Consider the following 24,043-nt stretch of genomic DNA (forward strand, 5'->3'; position numbering starts at 1 on the left):
GAAAGGTCCCCTGTGCAAGCACTGAGTCATGTCTGACCCTTTGGGGGGACACCAGTTTTGTGACGTTTTCTTGGCAGACTATAGCGGGGTGGTTTGCCATTCCCTTCCCCAGTCGTCACCTTCCCCAGCAAGCTGGGTGCTTATTTTAACAACCTCGGAAGGATGGAAGGCTGAGTCGACCAGCTTCTGCTGTGATCAAACTCGAGTTGTGGGGAGAGTTTCAGTTGTAATACTACTGCCTATCACTCCACGCCACATGAGGCTCAAGTTGAGAGCATAAACTGCAAAAAAGGGGGAAATAATATAAAGGGAGACCATTAAACTTAAGATTAGAAACTTCATTGCTTCCGATATCAATATATTGTATAACCACATATGGGGGTTTATTGTACGATTACCCAACTGTACTTTCAACAACTTGCCTATTGATTAGTACTTTAAATAGAGCAGGATACTTCCACATTCTGCTTAGGTTGTTGCAATATCTGTACTGCAATATAAATTTAATATACGTATTAAAATCTCCTTTTGTGGAAATAGGAATTTTTTGGAGATGCTCTCTCAGGGCAGTAGAAAGACGCATTGGAATTAAATTACAATGAATATAAAAAGGAGAATTGCTCTTCTTGTTGACAGAGAGCAATCAACAGTTCAGTAGCTCATTCCTATATGCAGTAAAGATTCTTATCTAGCCATGTTGTGGCTAAGAGGCTTAAGCTGAGCGTAAACTTAGAGCCTAGTCAAGCCAGGCCACGTCAAATATCGGGGAAATTTCGCTAAGTCGATGCCCCAAAACCTGTTATTTTCATTGTATTTCAGTGTGGCAGGGTGGCTAACTGGCTCCATACAAAATAGTATGGTATTCTTACAATAAATTGGCTTGTAATTTCTCTAATAATGTCTTATGATTCTTATTGTTCCTTCTGTGAACCTTTGGTGGACTATTTAAGTTAAATACATGCTTAAATATACAGGTTTCTTTCATCCATGTGGAGACCCACCATAGCTGTGTGTTAACCGAAGAGGGACTTTGGAGTGCTCTTTTTCCAGACTTACTATATATCTCTGGAATTTTGTGTTCAAAAATTTTGGCCTAGCTTACCACCTAATTATGCTACTTGACCACTTGATAATAATTGAAATGAATTGTTTGTGTTTATGTCAAGAGGGCCCTAATTTTTCTAGCTTTAAAAAAGCGTTTCTAGCTTTTTTTGTTGTTTATTCGTTTAGTCGCTTCCGACTCTTCGTGACTTCATGGACCAGCCCACGCCAGAGCTTCCTGTCGGTCGTCAACACCCCCAGCTCCCCCAGGGACGAGTCCGTCACCTCTAGAATATCATCCATCCATCTTGCCCTTGGTCGGCCCCTCTTCCTTTTGCCTTCCACTCTCCCCAGCATCAGCACCTTCTCCAGGGTGTCCTGTCTTCTCATTATGTGGCCAAAGTATTTCAGTTTGGCCTTTAATATCATTCCCTCAAGTGAGCAGTCTGGCTTTATTTCCTGGAGTATGGACTGGTTGGATCTTCTGGCAGTCCAAGGCACTCTCAGAATTTTCCTCCAACACCACAGTTCAAAAGCATCGATCTTCCTTCGCTCAGCCTTCCTTATGGTCCAGCTCTCGCAGCCATATGTTACTACAGGAAACACCATTGCTTTAACTATGCGGACCTTTGTTGTCAGTGTGATGTCTCTGCTCTTGACTATTTTATCAAGATTTGTCATTGCTCTTCTCCCAAGGATTAAGCGTCTTCTGATTTCCTGACTGCAGTCAGCATCTGCAGTAATCTTTGCACCTAGGAATACAAAGTCTTTCACTGCTTCTACATTTTCTCCCTCTATTTGCCAGTTATCAATCAAGCTGGTTGCCATAATCTTGGTTTTGTTGAGGTTTAGCTGCAAGCCAGCTTTTGCACTTTCTTCTTTCACCTTCATCATAAGGCTCCTCAGTTCCTCTTCGCTTTCAGCCATCAAAGTGGTATCATCTGCATATCTGAGATTGTTAAAGTTTCTTCCAGCGATTTTAACTCCAGCCTTGGATTCCTCAAGCCCAGCATGTTGCATGATGTGTTCTGCATACAAGTTGAATAGGTAGGGTGAGAGTATACAGCCCTGCCATACTCCTTTCCCAATCTTAAACCAGTCCGTTGTTCCGTGGTCTGTTCTTACTGTTGCTACTTGGTCGTTATACGGATTCTTCAGGAGGCGTACAAGATGACTTGGTATCCCCATACCACTAAGAACTTGCCACAATTTGTTATGGTCCACACAGTCAAAGGCTTTAGAATAGTCAATAAAACAGAAATAGATGTTTTTCTGAAACTCCCTGGCTTTTTCCATTATCCAGCGGATATTGGCAATTTGGTCTCTAGTTCCTCTGCCTTTTCTAAACCCAGCTTGTACATCTGGCAATTCTCGCTCCATGAACTGCTGAAATCTACCTTGCAGGATCTTGAGCATTACCTTACTGGCATGTGAAATGAGTGCCACTGTTTGATAGTTTGAACATTCTTTAGTGTTTCCTTTTTTTGGTATGGGGATATAAGTTGATTTTTTCCAATCTGATGGCCATTCTTGTGTTTTCCAAATTTGCTGGCATATAGCATGCATTACCTTGACAGCATCATCTTGCAAGATTTTGAACAGTTCAGCTGGGATGCCGTTGTCTCCTGCTGCCTTGTTATTAGCAATGCTTCTTAAGGCCCACTCAACCTCACTCTTCAGGATGTCTGGCTCTAGCTCACTGACCACACCGTCAAAGCTATCCCCGATATTGTTATCCTTCCTATACAGGTCTTCTGTATATTCTTGCCACCTTTTCTTGATTTCTTCTTCTTCTGTTAGGTCCTTGCCATCTTTGTTTTTGATCATACCCAATGTTTCTAATTTTCTGGAAGAGGTCTCTTGTCCTTCCTATTCTATTGTCTTCTTCCACTTCCGCGCATTGCTTGTTTAAAAATAATTCCTTATCTCTTCTGGCTAACCTCTGGAATTTTGCATTTAATTGGGCATATCTCCCCCTCTCACTGTTGCCTTTTGCTTTCCTTCTTTCTTGGGCTACTTCTAGTGTCTCAGCAGACAGCCATTTTGCCTTCTTGGTTTTCTCTTTCTTTGGGATGTATTTTGTTGCCGCCTCCTGAACAATGCTGCCAACTTCTGTCCATAGTTCTTCCGGGACCCTATCTACTAAGTCCAGTCCCTTAAATCTATTCTTCACCTCCACTGCATATTCCTTAGGAATATTAGTGAGCTCATATCTAGCTGATCTGTGGGTCTTCCCTAATCTCTTTAGTCTGATCCTAAATTGTGCAAGAAGACGTTCGTGATCTGAACTACAGTCAGCTCCAGGCCTTGTTTTTACCGACTGTACAGATGTCCGCCACCTTTGGCTGCAAAGGATGTAATCAATCTGATTTCGGTGTTGTCCATCTGGTGAAGTCCATGTATAAAGCCGTCTCTTAGGTTGTTGGAAGAGAGTGTTTGTTATGCAGAGCGAATTGTCTTGGCAAAATTCTATCAGCCGATGTCCTGCTTCATTTTGTTCTCCCAGGCCATGCTTACCTGTAATTCCAGATGTCATTTGACTGCCCACCTTAGCATTCCAGTCTCCTGTGATGAAAATAACATCTCTTTTAGGCATGCTGTCCAGTAGGTGCTGCAGATCCTCATAGAACTGCTCTACTTCAGCTTCTTCAGCATTTGTGGTTGGGGCGTATATTTGGATCACTGTGATGTTAGATGGCTTGCCCTGAATTTGAATTGAGATCATTCTGTCGTTTTTTGGGTTGTATCCAAGCACTGCTTTAGCCACTTTACTATTAATTTTGAAGGCTACTCCATTTCTTCTGTGGTCCTCTTGTCCACAGTAGTAGATCTGGTGGTCATTTGATGTGAAGTGGCCCATTCCAGTCCATTTCAGTTCACTGATGCCCAGAATGTCTATCTTTAATCTTGACATCTCACCAATAATCACATCCAATTTGCCCTGGCTCATAGATCTGACATTCCAGATTCCAATGGTGTGTTGATCCTTAGGACATCGGATTCGCCATTCACCACCAGCACCGTCAGCCGCTAGCCGTCCTTTCGGCTTTGAGCTAGCTGCGTCATCACGTCTGGGACTAGTTGAGCTCATCCTCTGTTCCTCCCCAGTAGCATTTTGACCATCTTCCAACCTGGGGGTCTCATCTTCCGATGGTATACCGGCATATCTCTGGTTGTACTGATCCATTTAGTTTTCACGGCAAGAATACTGGGGTGGGTTGCCATTACCTTCCCCAGGGATCGCATTTAGTCTGACCTCTCTGTCATGACCTTCCCGTCTTGGGTGGCCCTTCACGGTTTAGCTCATGGTATCATTGAGGTGCTCAAGCTCCAGCACCACGACAAGGTAACGATCCTTTGCTGAAGGTTTCCAGCTTTAGAAAGGAATAAACGGTTAAAATATTTCAAAATTCAACTGCAGTTCTTTGAAGTATTTATTTTACTGACCATATATTAATAATTTTGTTCTAGCTTTTCATCATATACACGTGAAAAACAGCTTCCAAAAGAAAAAAACAATCAAAATTAAACATAATTATTATTAATAATAATATAAATATTTAAACTAATTAATTATGTAATATAGCAAGTACAAAATACATAAGGGGAGAACATTACCTCCTCAAAAATGCTAAGGAAGCCAGATGGTTGATATTATTCAATAACATAAATGGCAGCAAAGTTAACAGAACATATTTAAAACCTAGGTAACTGAAGGTCTTGTGGCAATAAGGTCCACATATGGCTTCAGTAAGAGCTGACAGCTCTTAATGTGTGGGTCGAATTATTATTTTTTAAGGGCCAACAGTTGCCCCCCCCCCCAAATTAAGTGAATCCTAGGCTGCATCAACTTTTTTGAATATTAAAAAAAGAACATACATGGCATTCTGTGCAAACTACCTTAAACAGACCTTTAGAATGTCTAAATGGACTATTAAAAACTGCTCAGTGTCCTTCACTGTTCACAGAAGTATGAATGAAGCTCTGATCTTCACCTCTTTAGAGGAACTGTATTTTCCTGTCTGGCTGCCTTCTGTAGCTTCTGCGTGATTGTGGGGAAAGACCCAACTGCATGAAAAAATAGTGGACAGGTGCGCTATTACAGAGTCAGAATCAAAAAAAGTCATCATATCTCTCTACTCTGTATTGGCCAGACTGCATGTAGAATGTTGTATCCAGTTCCTGGTACCAACACATTTAAGGAAAGATATTGACAAATTTGACCACATTTTAGGAAAGAAATTGACAAATTAAGCAGGGCAGATTTCCTTAACACTCTTCCTCCTTTAAATAGGTAAAGTCTAACCTATGAAAATTTTGTTTATTTGTTTGAATGTATTATAGCCACCCAATTCCAATGGACTCTGGTAGTATACAAAACCAAAAAGTCCATAAAAACAGATAAAACTTAAAGCCACACATTCAGCCCAGATTAAAATAATAAAAACAACACAAATCAAGCAACCCCCCCCCCCAATACAATAATACATCAATACATTAACCCCAAGTCTGGAACCAAAGCCAGGTTTTAAGAGCTTTCTGAAACCCTAGGAGAGTGCGTGCTGTCTGTGTATCTGGGGGAACACTGTTCCAGAGGGTGGAGTCCGTGACACAGAAGACACGCTTTCTCAGTCCCACAAGATGACAACATTTAATAGAAGGACCTGGAACACACCCACTCTACTATTATGTACCATATTATATGCCATTAACAAACGTACTACATATAAGATTTTAAGAACATCCAATATGTTTGTCCAATGTTGCCAGGTGAGATGAATGTACTATCAAAATTTGAACTTTCATGTAGAAAACTTCTGCATTTGCTTAGTTTGAGACCGCTGTTCGCTGTTCTGCCATTGGTTTGTCTGGTTTCATCCACTTTAAACCTGACGTGATGTGTTTTTGATCTACGAATGATTTAAACTGTGAGTTTTAGCTTGGCTAATTCTGTTCCCTGCAACAGATATGATGGATGTTGGAGAGAATTCAGCAACAGAAGATTCAGTGTTTGGCACTGTATTCTTTCCTCCCTAACATTTTACATGTAAGAGTTGTATGCTCTGGCAAGAACTGGGAATAGAAGGGAGTATTCTCATCAACTTTATTAGGCTTTTAATCAGGCTTCAGTGTATAAAGAAAAAATAAACAGATCAGGAACATATTTTCATAATGAACCAGCTATTAAAGCAAGTAATTAGAGAATTATTAATATTAAAGTGTTTTATATAATAGGTTTTAACAGGAGCCGTGGGATGGAGGAAGAAGTACAATCAACTGCTTGAATTTTCTTTTCTATATAATTCTTATAGGAATAGCTGCCTTCATAATCTAAGCCATGCCAGAATACTTCCTTCAATATTTTTGGAACTGCAATATCAGTGCCTATTATGCACTATAGTGGAAAGAGTTACAGCTGTAATCATATCAAATGATCAGATTTAGGATGTCATCCATGCAAATAAGATGCAGGCCACTGATCTCTAAATAATATCAGTTTAGTTTTATATCTTATGATGCAATTTATGGATCATTTTATGCATTGTACAGGTGGCTTGGGTTATGTTCCAGCCTAGGTCCCACAGTGGTTAGAACTGTTGGTAATGAGATCTTGAGGAAAAAACCCTTCCACTATTTTCTGCATGTATAAAATAGCAACAACAAAAAAGCAAAACATGTAGATATACAAAAACCTTGACCATGGTTATCAAAATCTGGTCTCTTTTTAGCAACCTGCAGATAATGGATTGATGGAGAATGAGGCCATTTATACCCCTTTTTATAGGAGTCTGGCCCCATGGACTACCCATTGTGGGAGCTAAAGTTCAGCATCTTGGGAGAGCACCAGGTTGAGGAAGTTGCTTTAATGTTTTTCGTTCTTTTCCTCGGTCAAGGCTTAGCAAACTCAATGAAGTGTGAGAGACCCACTCTATTTCCTTCCCTCTTCTTTAACTGAAATCAAAGAGAGACTGAGATTATGAGACAGAACTTTCCTTTAGTAGTGCTATGTGTGTGTTGGAACAAACTTCCAAGAGATGCCCACTTGTGAAATCGTTATTTAAGACAGTCTGTGCAAGTAAATGGTAAGCTGAGTGCAGGCTCAAATTCATATTTGAGTATCCTTTTGTGTAGTTTGATTCTCTGCTCCCTTTTTCATCATGCTTTCTGTCTATTTGTTATTACATTGATTTAGAATACACAGAGTACAGGTAGTCCTCGCTTGTTGTTGTTTATTCGTTTAGTCGCTTCCGACTCTTCGTGACTTCATGGACCAGCCCACGCCAGAGCTTCCTGTCGGTCGTCAACACCCCCAGCTCTCCCAGGGATGAGTCTGTCACCTCTAGAATATCATCTATCCATCTTGCCCTTGGTCGGCCCCTCTTCCTTTTGCCTTCCACTCTCCCTAGCATCAGCATCTTCTCCAGGGTGTCCTGTCTTCTCATTATGTGGCCAAGGTATTTCAGTTTTGCCTTTAATATCATTCCCTCAAGTGAGCAGTCTGGCTTTATTTCCTGGAGTATGGACTGGTTGGATCTTCTGGCAGTCCAAGGCACTCTCAGAATTTTCCTCCAACACCACAGTTCAAAAGCATCGATCTTCCTTCGCTCAGCCTTCCTTATGGTCCAGCTCTCGCAGCCATATGTTACTACAGGAAACACCATTGCTTTAACTATGCGGACCTTTGTTGTCAGTGTGATGTCTCTGCTCTTGACTATTTTATCAAGATTTGTCATTGCTCTTCTCCCAAGGATTAAGCGTCTTCTGATTTCCTGACTGCAGTCAGCATCTGCAGTAATCTTCACCCCTAGAAATACAAAGTCTTTCACTGCTCCTACATTTTCTCCCTCAGTTTGCCAGTTATCAATCAAGCTGGTTGCCATAATCTTGGTTTTGTTGAGGTTTAGCTGCAAGCCAGCTTTTGCACTTTCTTCTTTCACCTTCATCATAAGGCTCCTCAGAGCCTTATGATGAAGATAAGATAAGATAAGATAAGATAAGATAAGATAAGGTAAGGTAAGGTAAGGTAAGGTAAGGTAAGGTAAGGTAAGGTAAGGTAAGATAATAGTGGCTTCTGCGTAAGTCCTTATGAGGTGCACACCATTCTTCGTGAAACAGAAAAGAGAGTGCAGTCTTATCTCTTGCTGTTTCTCCTGTGTTCCTTGGCAGAAGTGAGGGAGTTGTAGGTCTAGAAGGTGTACTCATCAGTAGCTGCTATGGAACTGCATGCCCACTGTGATGCTTGGAGGCCCCAACTGGTTTGCTTTTCAGAAGGCCATGAAAACTATTCTGCTTCAGAGAATATTTGGTAGCTAAAAGGGGCAATGGGCTCCCCTTTGTGGGTCTCTTCTTTTGTGTGATTTAATTTAGTGAATATTTACTGGTTTTGTTGTTTGGTGGTTGGGGATCATTCTATTCTTTTGATGTAAAAGGTGGCTTGTAAACCACCTAGAGTCTTTGAAGTCAGCAGTGCTATATATACATTGCTGTATAAATAAATAAATAGCTCCATTTGGGAAAGCTTGGACTCTTGCCTTATAATAAAGATATTTGCATATACTTTGTTGTGCTTTTCTTTTTTCGGAATGTATTTTTCATTGGGTCACCTGCCATTCATGTTGGAATGTCCTTCATAAGCACTGATCTTCACACTCTCTCCAGGCATTCAGCCAGAACTAAAAGTATGGTGAGGTGGCGAAGCATGCACTTTGCCCTCAAAGCCTCACTTGTCTAGCTTCTCTTCTGATTGCACATTAAGCACTGATTTCTGCAGGTGGAATGGAGGCTTGAATATTCAGCTGAAAACACAATTTCTCTGCCGACCTTGGAATTCAGTAAGGAAAGGTATTTAGAGTAGCCTTCTCCAGCCTGGGCTCCCTTGAGATGTGCGGACCATTTCCCAGAATTCTTCATAGTGCTTGTGTTGGCTGAGGATGTTTGTGAGATGAAATGTGCACAAGTAGAGTCACCCTGGTTGGGAAGGCTGTTCAAAGGCATTTGAATAAACACTGCAGACCACATGCCTAATTCTCATGTGTATAGTATACTATGGGGTATATTGTTTTAACATTTCAAGTATTTGTAATGCTTTGCTGAAGTTCTTTTAAATACAGTGGAACAACAGTAGCTTTCCATCACTATAAAGATATATGTCTTTTCTTTCTTTCTTTCTTTCTTTTTTGAATTCGGTCCCCAGAGAGGCTTTCCTAGCACCTATGTTTCCAGCATCAGGAAGAAATCTTTCTGTTCTTCCTGCTGTTTTAACATCTGATGAGTTCTAATATTTTGAGTGTTAATATAGTGAGTGCTGAATTGCTGTATTTTTATTAATGTTGTTTTATTATATTCTTGTGATTTTGCTTTGATTTTTAATAATGGTATCTGTCATGATTATAACTGAGTGCCTTTTTTTCTGTTGTTGGGGGGCCTCATATCAATATTGCATCAAAGCCCAGTATTTACTAGACTGCCATCTTTAACCAGAAGCCCCACATTCAACACGAACAGCCTGGGAGAAACTGTCGGTGATTCCCTGCTTGTGGTGGAGGTGGTCTTGTGCTAGAGTCTTACTTCAGAAATCAAGCTTGCCCCTGCAGTAATGGCCTTTTGGAAGAAGTCAGAAGTCTGGACAGCTTTTGCAGTTGATGGGTGTGTGCGATCATGGTGATTGTTATGTGCTGTTCTGATGTTTTCGAATTAGTTTTTATATGGATTTGTTATTTATTTATTTAAAATATTTCTATGGTGCCCATCTTAAAACCTAACTCTGGGTAGCTCACAACTAAAGGATAAAAATGATGTATATCAACAATAATAATAGAAATCAATAAAACCTGGCACCACAACCAAACTTCCCCAGTGCAGCCCACAACACTCTCCTCCAACTCTGACCTCACTGGGGAAAAAGCCAGGTCTTAAATGTTTCCTGGAAGGTTAAAAGAGTGGGGGACTGTTGGATCTCAAGGGAAAAGCTGTTCCACAGGGCAGGGGCTACGATGGAAAAGGCACGCTTCCTAGGTCTTGCAAGATGGCAACATTTAAGGGAAGGGACCTGGAGCATGCCCACTGTATCCAATCTGGTGGGATGGGCAGATACCCACAGGGAGAGGCACAAGTAACCTGGCCCCATGCCAAGTAGAGTTTTAAAGGTGATAACCAGCACCTTGAATGTGCAGCTTGCACTACAGGAGTGTAACTTGGTTGAACCTAGGGGTACCCAACACTGCACATACCACCACATTCTGGGCCAGTTTTAACTTCCTAGTGGTCTTCAGGGCAGCCTCATGTAGAGCGCATTGCATTTGTCCAACTGGGACTACTATTATAGAGGTTTTAATGATTGTACCGTATATTGTATTGTATTGCTGAATGCTGCTGAGCATCTGATGTACATTGTGGCAAGACAGAAATTGGATAAAGAAAGAAAGATTGGGGAAAGAACCAAGAATAGGCAACTACAGTACTCCTTTTTACCACCCCATTTCTTTGCTCATTTACAAACATCCGCAGATCCGCCCTTCTTGTCTCGGATGCCTTTTCCAGTAAATAAGGGGAACAAAACACCTCCTAACAATTCCAAATGGGAGCTGCTTTCTTTCTGAGCCAAAGTTCTGCACCAGAGCAGGTTGGGTGGGGAATTCTTTTAGAATTGCAGTACAGGTTATTCTGAGATTAAGAATCTTTGGCTGCATTTCTCTTTCACTCTCTTAACAGAAGGTAGGCATACTCAAAACACTTAAGGCCTAGCTACAGAGCATAGCGGACGCGGTGGCGCTGCGGGTTAAACCGCTGAGCTGTCGATCGGAAGGTCGGTGGTTCGAAACCGCATGGCGGGGTGAGCTCCCGTTGCTCGTCCCAGCTCCTGCTCACCTAGCAGTTCGAAAACATGCAAATGTGAGTAGATCAATAGGTACCGCTTTGGCGGGAAGGTAACGGCGTTCCGTGAGTCATGCTGGCCACATGACCCGGAAGTGTCCTATGGACAACGCCGGCTCTAAGGCTTAGAAACGGAGATGAGCACCGCCCCCTAGAGTCGGACATGACTGGACTTTACGTCAAGGGAAATCTTTACCTTTACCTTACAGAGCATAGCATCAAGAAAACTCATTCATTCACTGCTGAATATATGGTCAAACCAATAACGTGCACATCCCTGCTTACTTTCGGTATGCACACTCTTTCTCTTATCTCTTCATGACTAAGGATTAATATCAAAGGGAAGAACTAGAGACAGAGAAAAGGGAGAGAGGGATTACTGTATAGATCAATAGGTATACACACAAGGTCAGGATCATACAATTTCACTATATGGTTACTCCTCTGACTTTGTTCCTGAATTTAATCTCTTTCTGTGTCTCTTTTCTGTATGGACACTTCCACACGGGGTCTTTTCATATCTCCTGAATCAGACCTACCTCTGATCTCATACCATCATCTTTGTTTTGATTCAGATGGTATCTAGAATTGCATGAAAGACAATTTTTCCATTTACAGTGCAGAAACTAGGCATACCGTATAGGCTGACCATTTCTCAATTGGCAGAAATTGCCCCATCTCACCTCTGGCCTCCTGGGCTGAAACCAGCCACTTTCCCCTCCCCAGAGATGTTCACCTACTGTATGCAGAAGGAAAAGTAATTGTTGGCTTTGCAGCCCCCTCATAGCAACCACTGATTTTAGGAGGGAAATCACTGGGTAAATGCAAGCAACATAACTAAAAGTATGCATCAGATGGCATAGCACTCCTTGTTAGACAACTGGGGAAAATAACTGTTTGGTTCATGTGATTTTCAGTGTTTTGAGATAGGTGGCAATAAAGATGACCATGGGTTTCAAACTGCTTTTGAGGGATGGGGAAGTGAGAATATGGAAGTGCCCCTGTCTCTTTTGTTCTCTTTGTGCAATGTGAAGAATGAGAGGGAAGCAGATGAATTTGTGCGGTGAGAGTCTTGATTAAGAGCATAGAACTTAGAAAACCTTGCGACAGTTACTTTTACTGCCAGGCTATCTGCTCAAGATTATTAACTTCCCTTTCTACCTCTGTGCCTTTCTCTTTCTCTCTTTCTCAGCTGTCATCAGATCATGGCAAAAAGAGTGAGAGTGACAAAAAACTGGTCACTGACAAGTATTAATAGAGCCTGTCTCCTGGCTCTGTGGATAATCGATGTTTGGCTGCTATGTGTTTTATTTTTATTTTTTTATATTGTGTATTTTATGTATTATTTATTTTATTGTAAGCCACCTAGAGTCATGTATGTGAGATGGACGCTATGTAAATTGAATGAAGGAATGAAGGAATGAAGTTCTTGTGAAGGGGGAAAAGTGTAAATGAAGGAAGCATTCGAACTCTAGTTGACCTTACAGAAGAAAACAGTGTGTCTCCTGGTATCTATACAAACAGGATTTTAAGGAATCCGCTATGCATTCCTTATTTTTTACTGTGTTGGCAGTAAATAAAATGTAATTTTGAATGGCTTGATCAACTGAAATACTGTATGTACAAATGAAGGTACAGGAGATGTAGGAGGCTGTCCTGTAATTCTTGATGGCATTTTTGTACCTATGATTGCCAGGAGAATCTGTATTTAATTTCAAAGAGGAAGCCTGAGATCATCTTGTACAGTGGCCATCATGAAATGATTTCCTAATTTTGGTGCTGTGGCTGCTAGGTGCTCGCCAAAGGATCCTTTGGGGGTGAGGAATTACCTGATAAGCTAATAAGTATAAATCCAGTCCCCTGTGAATGAGGGCCCATAAATCTTAAGGTGTCCTCTATTGCCTCACATTTCATTTTAGGAAAAGAACTGGGAAGTTTGAGTAACAGTTGATTGGAAGTCTACATTGTCCTTTTCCAAATTTAGAAAAATGAAATGAAGGTATTTTTTTTCCCCAACACATTTTCTGCTTTTCTAGACCCTTTAGGAACATCCAGACTAATGTCTGCTCTCTTCAGAGGGAATCTTACTTTGCCTTGGAGAACCACTGAACCTCTGATTCTCCTTGGTATAAGCTTAAAAAGAGCACATCCTTAAGGTATTTCCATGGATTTTCCAAGGGGGAGCTTGTCTTCCTTGAATCTGATTCTGTTATCCTGTCAATTAATGACATGCTTAATGACAAAATCCTATGTATTCTTGTGGCAAAATTATAGTAAAACTCTTTCTTCCCTTTTTTCTTGGTGGTAGTATTGGGGTTTCCCCATGAATCGTTATCATTATCTTATCTGACCTATTTCCAGATGCCATTGTTAAATCAAAGGGGATCAAAAAACCATCTGGTGTAAACATTTTTCAGTATGAACTTGCTTTTAGATAGTATTGTAACAATATTTTCATTATGCTTAGTCTATAAATGACAGAAACTTTGCAAGATTTCATGTTCCTCCTTCATTCAAATTTCATTATTATTATTCTCTGGAGAAAAATACACCTTGAATCTCAACTTTGCCTTACTAGACTGCATCTCATACAAGAAACTTGGACAGATTTTTAAAAAGTTTATCTTACTGGTGGGGGAGAAGGTAACAAATGGAAGACATATAAAATTCTGTGAATGAGACATAAAAAACTCCTTGATAAAAAGTCCCAAACTCAGTTTAAATATATGCTGTAAATGCTTTTCAAAGTGGTATACAATGTAACACCCTTGGTGCCTGCCAGGTTCCCTATCACACTTTATTTTTGAAAAAAAAATATTTAAAAATACCAAAAACCAAATGGGAAGTAAGGGTTATTCAGAGTAAAGGGCCTCACTCTAAATCATTTTATTTACAGAATGTCACACAGGCCTTCTTAAAAGTAGAAATAGTAAGTGAATTTAGTTAGGTGCTTTGTTTGGAAGAGTGTTTTCCTGCCCATAAAAAAGACAATGTTCTTGCTTTTGCTGGAGAACATTCTGTGGGGTGAGAGGAACGATGGGGAACAGCCTTACCCATTTTCCTCCCAGAAAATAGATGCTGTGTAACTTGGTAGCCATTTCATGATTAGTGGTGACATGCTTCCAAAATTCACGATATGTCTACCAGCTCAAGCAAAAATCCTTATAGAAAAATAGCAGGGGATAGATCGGCTCACTCCCTTTCTCTCAGGCCTGCAACTAGGGTCTGTGTCACCTGGGGCAAACATGGATTCCACGCCCATTTTGGCACCCCCCCAGTGCGGCACCCATGGCACATGCCCTGCTTGCCCCCCCCCCCAGTTGCAGCCCTGCTTTCTCTGAATTGCTTTTGTTCTGTATGCAGAGATACTTGGACAAAACTATTATGTAGAGCTGGCAATTGTTAGAAAATAACAATTGATGGTCAGACCCAGTGCTTTGTTTGGAGGAGTGTTTACCTGCTAAGTAAAAGGACCAGAGTAATCAAGGTGATAGGGAATATCCACCGGAAGGGAACTGTGTAAGAGAGTCAGGCTGAGTGCTTGAAGTCCCCAGAGTAGAGAGGTCAGTTTTATCAATAGTTAATAACTGTTCAACTTCAAGGCCAAGAAATGCACAGTAAAGAATCCACTGAAATATAGCAGAAAGGAGAGGCAATGGGTTTGAACTGCCAGGGGCATGAGAAGGAATTTGCATCTTCAGTCTGACGGACAGCAATCAACATTTTTATATAGTTGCATCCTAGTATGCAGCAAAGATTCTCATCCAGCCATGCTGTATCATGTGCCTGAGAATCACTAGCTGAATTGTAGCCTAGCAGTCAAGCCAAGCTGTGCCGTACTGAGCCCTGTGTCTGGGAGTTTCTTCGTAGGTTTGCTGACAAGATTGACAGGAGACAATGGAAGGGTAACAGGCTGCAACCTGGTAAATTGGTGCTTTGTAACGGTTATGATTGCCCAATTATGAATGGGCAAGCCTCTCCTAGAAGTTATTTTGCAAAAACATCAGCAAGGGTCCACCACCTTTAATGGGGTATTAGGAGTATTTGGTATTTTAAGAATATGTTTTCTGAGGGAATTTCCACAGAACCATTGCCTTTGTGGGCATGGTCAGTCACCAACATGTATCAGAAAGCAAATGACTGGACTGAAGCCATCCACCATGTAATTTCTAAGAAGGCCTCTTTGTTTTCTGGGCATATGTGCACTTTCAGGTTGCCCTGCTGTGAATGCAAGCTACCAATAATTTCTAGAGAGCAGGAACAAATGACATTGTCCTCTAGGAGCCCAAAGTCATTGAGAGTTGAGCAGTATACAAGTTTAGATGATGATGATGATGATGATGATGATGATGATATCTTGGCACATAACGCACCAGTTTTAACTGTGGTTGAAAAGAAGAAAGTGTGGATATCATACTAGGGGATAGTAGAATAGAAGACAAAGAATTGGAGAAGATCACAAAGTTTTTTAAGATCTGAAAAATGAAGTTGAAAGATTATGGCATAAACCAGCTGTGGTGGTCCCAGTGGTTATCTGCACACTTGGTGCCATACCAAAAAATCTTGGATGGCACTTAGAAAATACATGCATTGAAAAAATTTCCATCTGTCAAAAAAATTTCCACACCAGTACGGCAGGGCTGTATCCTCTCACCCTACCTATTCAACTTGTATGCAGAACACATCATGCGACAAGCTGGCCTTGAGGAATCCAAGGCTGGAGTTAAAATCTCTGGAAGAAACATTAACAATCTCAGATATGCAGATGATACCACTTTGATGGCTGAAAGCGAAGAGGAACTGAGGAGCCTTATGATGAAGGTGAAAGAAGAAAGTGCAAAAGCTGGTTTGCAGCTAAACCTCAAAACAACCAAGATTATGGCAACCAGCTTGATTGATAACTGGCAAATAGAGGGAGAAAATGTAGAAGCAGTGAAAGACTTTGTATTCCTAGGTGCGAAGATTACTGCAGATGCTGACTGCAGTCAGGAAATCAGAAGACGCTTAATCCTTGGAAGAAGAGCAATGACAAATCTCGATAAAATAGTTAAGAGCAGAGACATCACACTGACAACAAAGGCCCGCATAGTTAAAGCAATGGTGTTCCCTGTAGTAACATATGGCTGCGAGAGCTGGACCATAAGGAAGGCTGAGCGAAGGAAGATCGATGCTTTTGAACTGTGGTGTTGGAGGAAAATTCTGAGAGTGCCTTGGACTGCACGAAGATCAAACCAGTCCATCCTCCAGGAAATAAAGCCAGGCTGCTCACTTGAGGGAATGATATTAAAGGCAAAACTGAAATACTTTGGCCACATAATGAGAAGACAGGACACCCTGGAGAAGATGCTGATGCTCGGGAGAGTGGAGGGCAAAAGGAAGAGGGGCCGACCAAGGGCAAGGTGGATGGATGATATTCTAGAGGTGACGGACTCGTCCCTGAGGGAGCTGGGGGTGTTGACGACCGACAGGAAGCTCTGGCGTGGGCTGGTCCATGAAGTCACGAAGAGTCGGAAGCGACTAAACGAATAAACAACAAAACAGGTTCTTAGGAAGAACTCAGTGTGAATGAAGGCCAACACCAGCTAAAGAACTGGCAGCTGTGATTTTACATTGTGTATATAATAATAATAATAATAATAATTTGCCCCCAGTCCAGGGCAAATGTGTATTTTCCTAATCTGTGTTTAAAGTAATGCTTTCTGGCTTGTAGTGGTTCAAATGTTGCTCTCTGGTTTGTTTGTGGTGCATTACTTTTTTCTGGGCAAACCCCTTTCCTTTCTTGCATTTTCCCAAGTCTGGATCTTTATAACATCCGTCTGAAATGAAACAGCCAAATGAATAAGGATTGCAATTCATTATTTATTTATTTATTCGGGGTATTTGGGAGCTGCTGTGAAGGAATGTAGACCTAGTCTTGGGCATGGGGAAAGAATAAGTGAACCATTGAGGGGAAAATTTCAGAGAAGATAACTCAGTCCCAAGGAAGAAGAAATCATGAAAAAGAAACTCAGAATAATCTTGCCTTAATTTTAGAATAGAATGGGGCAGAGAGAAACTGATAGGCTTTCAAGATTCTGTTACTCTACTTGACAACAATAAAGAGCATTCCTGCAATCCATGCTGTGTCTGTTTCTTGACATGGCCTTCCTCAAAGGGCTGAACAGCTGGGGTTAAAACCCTCTATCTCAAGTGACAGCAAAAAGAATGAAACTGAAGCACTTGTTTATTAAAAAAAAAAGTAAAATGCGTAGCTCAGGAAAAGAGGCGGCGGCGGCGGCCACCTTTTGGGCCCACAAAATTTCAGATGTGTTCCTTTTAACAAAGATAATTTTATTTTCTCTCCATGGGACAAATAGAACTGGGCAGGTAGTGTTAACTCTGAAGTTTGGGACAATGACATTCTGTAGCCACGCATCACTGGATATTAGTAGGAAGAAATTTATTACACCTGTCTTAAAATTGGATATCTGATTACTGATTTACTGTGTAAAGGATAGCTTTGTTCCATGAATTCTAAACTGGATCACAGCCAGGAAAACTGAAACAATAATTCCAAGTGGAAATGAATTTTCAAGTTTATGTTAATGGGAATTGTTGACATTTTAAATCTTACTGACAATATTAAACATGGCCTTATAACAAATATAACCACTGAATTTATACGATCAGTGTCAACCTATGACTTTGTGTTTTAATCTGTTTTTCTGAAGAATGAATTAAACAAACTAGTTTACCATATGCACATATATACTGCCTTACAGAATTAGTTTCATCTGTATGGTGTTGAAACAATGTTTCTCTTTTTCTGAAACTGCATTAGGTTTCTGTCTACTTTCTGTGGTGGGTGGGTTTGTTCAACTCAGAAATTGAGTTAGATGGGGTGTTCCATCAGATTGCAAAAGGGCATAAACTTCCTGTCTTATTTTTTGTAGGAAATATTGCTGCTCTTTAGTTGCAAAATAGATGTAAAATAATACAACGAGCTTGCACAGAAAGCACAGAATCTTGCAATCTCGATCTACTGTCTAGTCAACAGTGCAGATCCTGGATCTATTGGCTTGCTTGGAGCTACAGTACAGAGGAGTTCCTTTTGGAGTGACTCTAGATCCCTTCACAGATTGTTGAGGCAAATATTTGGTGCTCAATTGCAGTAATCCCCAGCAGGATCAGGCACACCAGCTGCAGTCTCTTGATCAATGCCACTGTCATCTTCTATTTTAAGAAATTGTTATATTTTCATCAAGCATTGTTGAGAAAGGGAAAAAAACAGAAGACAAAAAAAAGAGGTATAATAGAATTAGATAATTAGATAAGATTGTTCAATACTTCATTAATTAATTTAAAATAACTGAACATACCATTTTCAAAACTACACATCATTGTTAAAATCAAAGTAATATATAAATAGCAACAGCAATAATTAGCATAGTATAAAACTAAAATGAGGGTGGGAATTCTGTCCAAGCATTTAAAGATCTATCCTCATTTAACAGATCAGTGAAGGGTAGAATATTCATGGTACAAGAAAAACAAAATTTTGATGTGGTATAAGCATATATATAGTAGTATAATCCAAAAAAAAAGTTTCTGTAAATTCTGTGTCAGATTTGCTTTTCAAATACAAAGTTATTTTGGATATCAAGGTATACTCCCTCAGTAATTACACATTAGTTGGCCATTCTTCTAAGGAACTGTAGGTGCTTTCCAATACAAACCATAAAGTGTCCTTGCAGTAGTTGTTATGTATAAAGCTAGTTGGGTACACTTTGTGGGCATGTAAGAGTTACTAATAGTTAATAAAAATAGGTTGGAAAGGAAATTGTCACGAGTACGGATGCTGAGCAGGAGGAGGCCCCTATCCAGGGGGGAAAACGCATGCGTAGTTTAGAGACTTTGAGCTGTCATTCAAAGAAGCCCAAAACAGACCTGCCTTGAGTTCTGGGGTTTATCTGTCTGGGTTTTTCCACGCTTCTTCAGTTTGGTAGGATTTTCTGTCTATAGTAGCAGCTAATAAGCTAGAGACTTTCTCCTCGTCTCGGCATGGTCTTTGCTTAGTCAGGACAGAAATAGAGCTTTCAGAATTTGTTTTCTTTTATTATAAATCATTTTCCAAAATTGCTGAGCTTTGCAACATTGTCACTAAATATGGAGAAATGATCCAACATAATTGTTACATTTGCAACAATTTTTAAAAATGAACTGTACATTTTAGCATTAAATGCTGGAGTGATGCTCCAGAAGTAAAAGTTCTTATATCAGTTTTTTCTAAGTTCAGTATTCAGTATAAATGTAATGTTTTTCTTTCTTGAAACTCTCATTGTTACAATGAGTATGATATTCACTAGATGTAATGATACGTGGGAATGACCTTTGGAGACAGGGGGAAGAGCCACAGCCAGGGAAACAGTTGGACGAGAGGCAGCTTAGTCTGCAAAAGGAATGTGGGCATGGCAAACATCTCAGAAGGGGCCCTCCCTAGTTTCTTGGTCAGTAAAGGTGACAGGGGAGAAATGAAAGAAACTTTCAGATTTGCCTGATTCTGTTAATATAACCTTACAAAAAAGTAGAATTAGTCCATCTGGTTGTGCTTCCTATTTGGACTACCTCGCTGGGCTGATAGCGAGGTAGCTTTTTGGTTTTGAGGTGGGAATGATATTCACAAATACTATGGACCACAGATAACAGTAATAGTGGGAAGAATCGGGACAGTTTTGGGTCTTATCTCAACTTGTCAGGTTTTTGGATATCCAAATAATGTCACAACTAAGATATTGTGAGCCTAATGTGATATGTTGATGACTATAAGAACATTTGATCTGGTTGTAAGCTATTTGGTATTTGATCCAAGGCAGAGGTACTTGGCTTCCATATGGAGATTCAGTTTACTTTGGCCAGATCTAACAGCCAGCTCTGTCAAGCAGCCACAGGTTAACCCAGGCCTACTATGTGATAATCTCAAACAGTGCAGTATTATTTATTTAAATAGTAGCTAGTCTATGTGGATCTTTGGATACTCAACATTTTATTTATTTATTTATGCAGGGGACCTGAAACAACATTTGTTGTACATCTGAGGGGGAATATGTTCTACCTTAAGACATATCTGCTATTGGCATTACATGCATCAAGAAATAGGGGCATTGGAGGGATTGTCACAGTCTGGGCTTCCCAGCTGCAGGTTTTATGAAGACAAACTTAATTCAGGAATTCTGGGCAAAGAAGGAAGAGCTGCAGCTGTCACATTACATGCTGGGGGAAAATTAATCTTCACTTTTTCATCCTGGAAATTGAATTGACTTTTCCATCAGAACTGAGAGAATAACATGCATTGCCCTTCTGTTGCATGTGGAAGGACAAAGCATGTGGAACCTAATAGTCAGATTGTGCCCTTTGGGGAAAAAACCTTATGGATAACTATTTGAATAGATATTTTTGTGTGTAACTTGGGATTTCTCTAGGTATTCAAACATGTTTTGTGGATGGATCTGTTGATTGTTCATGGATCCATTTTGCTTCCAAACTGGGTTAGGATAAAGTTAATATTACTATATGAGAGAATAATTTGCATGCACATGTGCACATATTCACACACAAATACACCCAAAACTCACTCATCAGAGAACGAAGAACTCCCTTTCAAAGTTTCAACTTTTAATAGAATTGTATGTCTGTTGGAAGTTGTTGTTGTTGTTAGTTGCCATCGATTCATTTACGACTCCTGGGGACCTTCTGTATAACAGAACGAAATGCTGTTCGGTCCTGCACCATATGCCCGACTGTTCCAACGTTTGCATCCATTGTTGCTGTAATTATATAAATCCATCGCATTGAAGGTCTTCCTCTTTTCTGCTGGCCCTTGACTTTACCAAACATGATGTCCCTTTCAAGTGATCGGTCTTTCCTGACGATGTGCCCAAAGTATGAGAGTCTAAGCCTAGTTATCTTCGCTTCTAGGGAACATTCTGGTTGTATTTCTTCTAAAACTGATCTGTCTGTTCTTCTGGCAGTCCATGGTATCTTCAATAATCTTCGCCAACACCACAATTCAAATGCATCAATTCTTCTTCTATCTTCCTTTTTTAATGTCCAACTTTCACAGGCATATGTGGCAATTGAGAAGACCATGGCATGAGTCAGATGCACCTTTGTTTTTAAACTGACGTCTTTACTTCTGAAAACTTTAGATAGGTCTTTGATGGCAGATTTTCCCAGTGCGATATGTCGTTTTATTTCTTGATTACTACTTCCTTTGGCATTGATCGTTGATCTGAGTAGAATGAAATCGTTGACGACTTAAATTTCTTCTCCATTTATTGTGACATCGTTTATTGGTCCATTTGTGAGAATCTTCATCTTCTTCACATTCAGGTGTAGTCCGTCAAAGACTACAATCTTTGATCTTCATCAGCAAGTACTTCAAGTCTTCTTCATTTCCAGAAAGCAAAGTTGTATCATCTGCATATCGCAGGTTGTTAATGAGTCTTCCACCAATTCTGATGCCCCGTTCTTATTTGTAGCTATGATCAAATAATCATTAAATTGTTAAGGGGAGGATTTTAAAGACAGCATCTCTAACACTTAAAAGGAACATTAGTTCCTTGAAAGATCTGAGTCTCACTATGTTTAGACACATTATCAGTTGAGATTAAGCATTGTGGAAGTGCTTCAGTGCAATGCAGTAGAAGCAGAAAAAAAGAGACCACTCCCTAAAATATATCGAGTCTGTAGTTGTTTCAGTTATGTTGCTGTTTCTTTTTTGGGATGATGGAAGAAGACTGCAGAATCCCACAGCTTGTGCTACATCAACAATTTACAAAGCTAAAAGAATGGAAGAGAGATGCTTGCTATTCTTTAAGGTCTTACAGGAAGATTTAGATGCTTTGCTTAGTTGCTTTCTCAGGAGCAGCAGTATATCTGTACTATTAAAGCAAATGTTGCTGAACTCTCCAAATATTGCTGAACCACAAATCGCAATATTTCCCATCACTGGGCATGTTGACTGGGGCTGCTGGATGTTCAGCAACCTCTAGGAGGCTACAAGTTCCTCACCTATTTGCTCAGTTGCACTCTTTCCCTTCCCCCTCAGGACCATTTTCACCCAGCTGCCGTGTGAGAAAGATCCTAGCATTGGATACTTGGTTCCTTTGCAGTTTCGTTTTCTACTGGGTTACATTCAGATGACAGTGCAGGCAATACTGTGTCGCATCATACTATATGCCACTAACTTCAGTGGGTATCCTGAGTATCTGATAGGTTTCTGGCATTCAAAAAGTATTGTGTCCATCTCTGTGTAGCAGAGATTGATTTTGGCAGCAAAATACCTGGTACAAGCCAGAAATCTCCAATTATATGATTATAATAATCAATAAAAATAATAAAGGCAGGATAGAAAATAAATAAATAAATATTCTATGTCAGAAAAGGAGTGAATTGATAGATTCAGCACACACTGCTTCATGCTGATTTTCCAGAGCTATTAAGGATACAATTCTACAATGATAGAATTCTGCTCTGTAAAATTTCCCTTTCTGTATTCAGAGCAAAATATATAGCAAATTATATAGGTTTATGTGCATGAAGTTTCATACTTAAAATTGGTTGCTCAAATTACTTGGATATTAGTATATTTTCTTCTATGTGCATGAGAGAGAGATGGAGACAGAGAAAAAGAGTGAGTAACTATATGAGTGTATGCTTGCAAACATTTGGAACAAGAACTGTATTGCTAATTCTTGAGATATTTATTTGCTGTGATTATGGTCCACTTAGCAATTTTTAAGTATGCAGCAGAAGCATCCATTGATTTTGAAGCTTTCCTTTGCAGCTATAGCCTATTAAAGAAAAACAAAAAGGAAGTAATCATCATAATTCTAGAACAGCATCATAATTCTTTATTTATAGCCAAGCCATAGATGACAGTTTCCCATACCCCATAAGGATAATCCACATGGAGCAAAGAATGAAGTAAACTGGCATTTGTAAAGCAAGCAAAAAATACAAGAGAGGACCACTTCCAATTAGTTCTCATCCAATTACTGTTATTATTTTTTTTGGTGAGGGGAGTTGCTTACTTTTTTTTAACAAAAAAGATCAATTAGAATCAGGAATTAGAGGTCCCTATTGCCTGGCTTCACTCAGTGAAAAATATGTATGTCTTTGTATTGACTTTTGACACTTAATCAAGCTGTAATAAAGAAATACAGTTATGCTAAAAACATTAAGGATCCTATCACACTCTGTTCTTATGACTCAGGTCCACCTGGCCACTTGTAATCTGACACATTATCTTAGTGGGGAGACTGAAATACATTAATCTCCCAGTACCATACAAAGCTGACATAGGCAATAATGGTAGGCAACGTCCTGTTACAGGACTCAGGAAGGTTGGACCTTGGACATGAGAGTTGTTATGTCATGAAACATCTGATTACTTTACTTGTTTTTAACAATGACTTGTTGTTCTTTTATAAATTTCAGCTGTGTTGGTGTAGAAGAAGATGAGGCACCAGATATTGATATCTACCACTGTCCAAATTGTGAGAAAACCCATGGGAAATCTACTTGTAAGTATACTTCTTTGTCAAGTCATTCTCCTGTTCCAAAAATTAACTTTACAGTATCTATATTTCCAGAAGCTATCCTGAATATATAAATTCCACTAGAATCCATGGTATTACCTACAAATGTTAAAAAAAGAGAGAAACTAATCAGGCATTGAAATATTTCAGTGCAAATGTGATATGAGTTGATTCATATGAATTTGTGTATGAAAGAAACCAAAGGTTGAATATATACATATACAGTACATATACATACACGTACACACATACCTACATACACACATTCTCTCTTTCTCTCTCAAATTGAATAATCTGCCTGTCTCTCTGTCTGTCTTAACTGGGAACCACCACTATCAGCCCAGTAGGAATTACTTCCAAGTAAATATGCACGGGATTGGGCTGCTCATAAGAGAACTTAAAGTGACTCAACATGGTTAAAAGGTAAAGGTAAAGGTTTCCCTTGACGTAAAGTCCAGTCGTGTCCGACTCTAGGGGGCGGTGCTCATCTCCGTTTCAAAGCCTTGGAGCCGGCGTTGTCATAGACACTTCCGGGTCATGTGGCCAGCATG

The 24,043-nt window shown here is 40.0% G+C and overlaps 1 protein-coding gene across 1 annotated transcript in view; it reads left to right on the forward strand.

The window, feature by feature from the left end:
- The window catches only part of PHF2 (PHD finger protein 2), a 157,656-nt gene that overhangs the window by 59,270 nt on the left and 74,343 nt on the right, over positions 1–24,043 (forward strand). The window contains exon 2 of the mRNA XM_063291807.1: positions 23,392–23,477. Coding sequence (XP_063147877.1) covers positions 23,392–23,477 — 86 coding nt within the window. The remainder of the gene's footprint in view (positions 1–23,391; positions 23,478–24,043) is intronic.

This window comes from Candoia aspera, chromosome 2 (genome assembly GCF_035149785.1).
Source record: "Candoia aspera isolate rCanAsp1 chromosome 2, rCanAsp1.hap2, whole genome shotgun sequence".
Taxonomy (NCBI): Eukaryota; Metazoa; Chordata; class Lepidosauria; order Squamata; family Boidae; genus Candoia; species Candoia aspera.